This window comes from Acipenser ruthenus, chromosome 3 (genome assembly GCF_902713425.1).
Source record: "Acipenser ruthenus chromosome 3, fAciRut3.2 maternal haplotype, whole genome shotgun sequence".
Taxonomy (NCBI): Eukaryota; Metazoa; Chordata; class Actinopteri; order Acipenseriformes; family Acipenseridae; genus Acipenser; species Acipenser ruthenus.
The window spans coordinates 55,162,076-55,168,075 of NC_081191.1; the positions used below are offsets into that span (position 1 = coordinate 55,162,076).

Sequence of the window (6,000 nt, forward strand, 5' to 3'; positions counted from 1 at the left end):
GTTTCCTCACATCAGGCAAATCTTCATTCTCACAGTTCCCTGAGTGACCAGTTGTCCGCCTCCTCCTTGCAGGACTACACACTGTAAAAGTATCTGTTCCTCCAGTCCCTCTGGTCTTTAAGAGATGGGGGGATGCAGAATTTAATATTGACATATATTGACTCAGAGGTGCCTTGTTAGCAGCTTTTGTGCCGTCAAGACTCAGTATTGCCAAGGGATTTCAAATAAAAATAGTTTTGTCAGACAATATCAAACAATAGGCCTGTTATGTGTTAGATTAATTCACTGTATTCAGAACTCAGTTACAATGGGAAAATACCATTCATGATTTTGCTATTTAACTTACACAGGGAACAACATTGAAATATTAAGTGATGTTAGATAGTTCCTTCAGCAATATAGTATAGTATACAATTTACTGTCAACATGGCCTAACAGTAAATTATCAGAATGTGTAAAATGCCAAAAGCAACTGTATGCAATTTTGAGGATTACGACAGAGAAGGACTTTACCCATGGTCTCAAACCCCTGGTTATCTTTTAAATTAGCAAAAATGTACACCAGTGTTCATTATTTAAAATAAAACATTTGAAACAAGTATGTTATGTAATTAATGTTTATTTTGTTGTAAATCATCAGGGATACCCAATAAGAGAAGACAGCTTCACCCATCGATACAGCACAGACCCCACAGGTCCACTCTCAGACGAATGTCTGGAAAGGGATTTTGAACCTATGCCAGGTTGGTGAAACAGCTTTTATGCTGTGAAATTGTGGTGCATGAGTTTTTAGCCTTTAAATAGGAATGTTAAATTACAGGGTATGAAAAAATAGAAGTGTGCATAGGAAACACAGCAGCATTTTCTTAATATTTTAAAGAATACAAACCCTGGTGTTTCTCTTATATTTTCAGAATATGTGAACCAGAACGGACACGCGTTGTCTGAAATGATGAACCCCATTTATCAGGATGTCCTCCTTCCTCGCAGCCCCACTCAGGGAGCTCAAGACTCTCACTATCTGAATTCTGTCAACAACACAGTGGGCAACCCAGAGTACCTGAATACCAACCCCCGGCCAGTCTTTGACAATCCACGCTACTGTGACCAAAAATGCTACCAACAAACCAGTCTGGACAATCCTGATTATCAGCAGGACTTTTGTCCCTTAAAATCAAAAACAAATGGTCAATGTCCTGCAGCTGAGAATGTTGAATATATGGACTTAACAGCACAGCCAAAAGCCCACTAGGACAACGCTGGGTGACTGCTCTTTTAGCCTCCCTAAGAATGGTGTTCCAAAGTTTCAGAGTGTCTGTGCAGCCAATTTGGTAAAATAATTAAAAACAACACTAATGTTTTTTTTTTCTCATAGAAAGGGGTGCATTATAAGTAATTCTCAAATGTAGTTATTTTCCAGTCATTGTGAAAGAGTTATTACTTGTCTCCTTGAACACTATGGCATTGTGCTATAGTTCAAGTCTGTGTTTTTGTGTTTTTTTTTTATTTATCCTGCTTTATCTGAGGTTTACTGTTCCCCTGAGAAATTCACACACATACAGATAAGAAAACGTTGAGGTATATTCAAATATGTAAATAAGCTGTCAGCCTTGGATTGTTGTCTTTGTGGGTTGCTACTTCAGCATTAATTAATTTTAGACTCCCTCTACAAGCAAAGACTTCCAAGCTTCACCACCTCAGCATCAGCACTCCCTTCATGACAATAGATGAAACTATTTTTTTTTCCTGATAGAGAAATGCTTCTTGTCGGTGCAAAAAGACACTGAAAATGCTATTGTATTTAAAGAAGTATTTATTGGAGCCAAAATTATGCCCAGGTTTTCATGAGTACCTGAGGGCCCCTGACTGTCTACAACAGGGGTGCCCAATCCTGGTCCTGGAGGGCCGATGTCCCTCCTGGCTTTTGTTGCAACTGTGCCCTAAATTACTCAATTGGACCAATCAAGCCCTTATTAGAAGCTTAATTGGTCCAATTAATCAATTTAGTGTACAGTTTGAACAAAAACCAGGAGGGCATTGGCCCTCCGGGACCAGGATTGGGCACCCCTGGTCAACATTGAACGGGTACAACAAAGATTCAGTATGGAACTCAAAAAAAATAAGGGGGACTAAATTGCTCTTGATCCTAATTGTAGCTGATATTGAATGACATGGCAGGATACATTTTCCAAGATATACTAAAGAAAGGACATGTCATTGCCTGATTTATTGGTACTACACCTGCAGCTTCAGTATTTGTTGACTGGTGTTTTAAATACATATAGGGTAATTGTATGTGTTTTTATTTGTATTTGAGACCAAGCATGTCAGTTTATTAACTCCCCAGATAGAGCACAAGCACAGTTTTCTTGCAATGAGATGTGGACATGAGAGCAAAATTCTGATTTAGTGAAATATTTTAATTGTGCTACCAATTGTGCCAATGAAGTGCATTTTAGGACTTGAGATGTGAACCTCTGTGACTAGGGTGGGAATCTATATGAACTTATTCCACATGAAAACTGGACTGTAGTTAAATCAGAACCACCTTCATTCCATTTGTTCAGGATGGACACAAATACAAGATGGTAGTGTAAACTTCCCAATATCTGGCTGTGAAAAACTGTGTATCAAGATCTTGTATGCATTGTTTATTCATATATCAATTAGGAAAAATATATATTTATTTTAGTAGTAGTATCATCACAAATGCCCGTTAACAAGAAAACATACTTTAATACATTCCAAAATGAGCAGGTATCTTTTTGCCTATTACCCTCAAAGCCTAGTAAATTAGGGTGACAGGGAACAGCAGAGAATGATGCTTGAGGGGTTGTGACTTATCCCTTTGGAGACAAAATAGCATAATGTAACTATTCCAGTGGCTTTTCAACAGCAAGAGAGTTCATTCCCTAATGCATTTATATGTCATTTTTCTTCAGTAGCATTCCTTTTGTATTACAGTACAAAATAAATTGTAGCCTATAACCTTTAGTTCATTTGGGAGCAATAGGAAAACTTGTAAGCAGTTTTTGTTGTTGTTGTTTGTGTTTATTTACATATATTTCAGGTGTTGGACAATGTGAGTGTGTGTGTGTGTGTATATATATATATATATATATATATATATATATATATATATATATATATATATATATATATATATATATATATTGTTTAGTTTTTTATACTAGGTTTAAACTTAGAAAATAAATTTGCATGACCCAGTGCACAATCAGATTTACATTGATTTTAGGCAAAAGAGGTGCCGGATTTCATAACAGACAGCTTCCGGGTTGCAGAGGGTATCGCACCATTCATTTCAATACAGGATTTGGTTGGGATCCAGAAGTCATGCTGAATTACAGAGAATGATGGCATGTAGAGGGGCTGGATTAGACAGGTTTAAACAACAAAAAATGTAATTGTAGTTCAAGAAATGTACTGCACTGGATAAAACAACATGAAAAAGTTCAGCCTTGTACAGTAAGATAATTGGGTATCTAAAATGCATTGTTCCTCTGGTTCTTAATTAGAGGTTGACAGTTTTTTACTCCCAGAAGAAAAATACAGACCATTGCATTCAATATGTATGGTTTGTTAATGCATGCATGGCTTGTTAATGCATATTAACCAAAATATGCTCATTCAGTGACTTGGCTAGATTTAGTTATGGACTGATACTCTCTGCTTTTGCCCTTCTAATTTCATCTACCTCACAGCAATCCCTTTAAGATTCTGAAACACTTTACTTTTTTAATGAAATGTATAATACAATTTAAAATAGTCAGGCCAAAATCAAATAAAACTAAACAGGTTTACAGTTTTAGTACACTGTATAATGGTGCATCTCAAAACATTTGATCTTGCACTATGTTGTGTGTGTTCAGCAAAGGTATCTTATATGGTCATAACACATAGAAAATAGTTGTCAAAGTGAATCCAATATCTACTGAGAAATTGTTAATTTCAGGCTGTAAACCTAGTGTCATATATAGGCATTGCTATGTATGCAGTAATGCCCCACAGGGGCCTTACTGCATTGAATATGCGGACGCCTCGGGGCAAAGCCGAGTGCTTCCAACCCCCGACAAGTCCATATATTCTACGTGTACAGACACCCTGGAGCGCCTTATTGCATTTATAATCCACGTTAAACAGTGGATTATAAATGTAGAGCAATTTTTAGTTTTTTTATTAAATATCCTTTCGCCACCAAAAAAGTAGTCCCATTTATAACTTTGGTCTACACACCAAGTAAAGTTGAGTATGTGTATTTAATTGAAACATGCAATAAATATTTATTTTTGATGTGTTGAGTTGTACATTGCCATTGAAAAGATCCACCAGGAGGCGGTGTTGAGACAGCACTTAAATCATTATTTTCTCTCAGTGTAAGACGCTGTTGTTTCAGCAGAACTGATGGGCCAGGAGTAAAAAAAGAAATAAATTCAATGCCATCTCGGATTTCTTTACTTTTTCAAGGTTTGTGATGTGCAGAAGTGTCTTTTTGTGTTTTTTTTTTATGTATTGTTTACAAACCGCCACAAAGACATTATTTAAAGTGACGAAGTCGGGGTGAGTATGTATATTGACAAATTCCCCAAGTATGTTTTCATTTAGATAGTGGTTTATTCCAGCACAGAGAATAATGTAGCTTGAAATGTTACATTCTTCTCCTTGGGCATTTCTTGCATTTCCATAGAAATCCCTCAGTATTTTATTAAAATTCTTAAGATGTGCATTGTCCACAGTTGAGACATTTATTTCAGTGGTTTCTGTTTTAGCCAGTCCTGTAAGACTGTGATTTTTTTGGTATTTTTTTCCCTTTTGCTATCTTCCAGTTCATTTAATTGTTCTTCATCCAAAAGTTTGTCTACTTACTACATTTGGGATTGTATTTGGCAGTTCAGCATCTTCAGAGACATCCATATTTTCAGGTAGTTGGTCACTCAGTTTTTAGTTACTGTAGCTCTGTAACTGTAAACAAACTGTCTACCGGTACTGTAAATTCTGTGAGGCTGTGCAGTGATTTCTAATATGTGATAAGGCTCCAATTGTCCATATCCATCCTAAATACGGAGAGCTGGAACCTTGCTCGACCAATCACATTGCTTGTTTCAAGTTCCATGGCCAGACCTGGATTGTAATAAGCATTATAATGTTGGCAAACATGGGCACAATTTGTCACTCCTGTGCAGTATGCCTCATAGTAGTTCTCAGATATTCAATTACTACCTTTATATACATTTTAAGAATCCGAGAGTTAGGGGTCATTTAGACTAGAGGATTTGGTTGTATTAAAGTCCTGCAAGTCACCAAGAGCTCTTAAATGACATAAAATGAAGTTAAAGTTTTTCAGCCATGGTATGTTTGAGCTGACTTAACAAATGTCTGATTTAAAACAAACCTGTGTAAATTAAATACATCATTCTGAAATCTAATACTTCTGTTTCCTCTTGCAAGGTCTAGCTTGAGTTAATATGGATGGGCTAAAGTTCAAATTAAATGGTCTGTTAGAAAAATGTATTGCTTACTTGAACCTCAGCCTCAGTCAAACTTAGGAATAATGTGTTTTCTGAAAAGCATGTTGAGCACCTTGCAGCAATTAGATGAGTTTTTAGCTTTTTAGCAACTTATTGATTAAAATTCGAAAGCACTATTTTGTAAATACAATATATACAGTATATGAAAAGCTTAAAAAAAATGTTCATTGGTCCTGAAAGATTGTTTGTATATGGAGACCAGTATAATGATAGATAATTATATGCTATGTAAACACTGAAATATTTGGAATTGCTATATTAATTGTATGATATGCAATGATTACACTATGGAACACAATTTTTATTCCTGGGTAGTAAGTGTTATTTCCTAATTGCTTATGCCTCAAAAGTATAGAAAATGGCTATTATTCCCCACAAACTTTGCTTTTGTGACCAGGACAGTGATATTTTGAAATTTACCTATATCCAATGAGAAAACGGGCGAATTTGTGTC

The 6,000-nt window shown here is 36.0% G+C and overlaps 1 protein-coding gene across 4 annotated transcripts in view; it reads left to right on the forward strand.

The window, feature by feature from the left end:
- Positions 1-2,988, forward strand: part of LOC117394771 (epidermal growth factor receptor-like) — a 172,394-nt gene extending 169,406 nt beyond the window's left edge. For 3 of the 4 annotated variants that reach the window (XM_059013929.1, XM_059013945.1, XM_059013938.1), the window contains 2 exons: positions 641-743; positions 915-2,988. In XM_059013929.1, the coding sequence (XP_058869912.1) occupies positions 641-743; positions 915-1,252 (441 nt within the window). In that variant the 3' untranslated portion in view covers positions 1,253-2,988. The remainder of the gene's footprint in view (positions 1-640; positions 744-914) is intronic. The other variant, XR_009319823.1, reaches the window with a different exon arrangement.
- Positions 2,989-6,000: the final 3,012 nt, after the last annotated feature.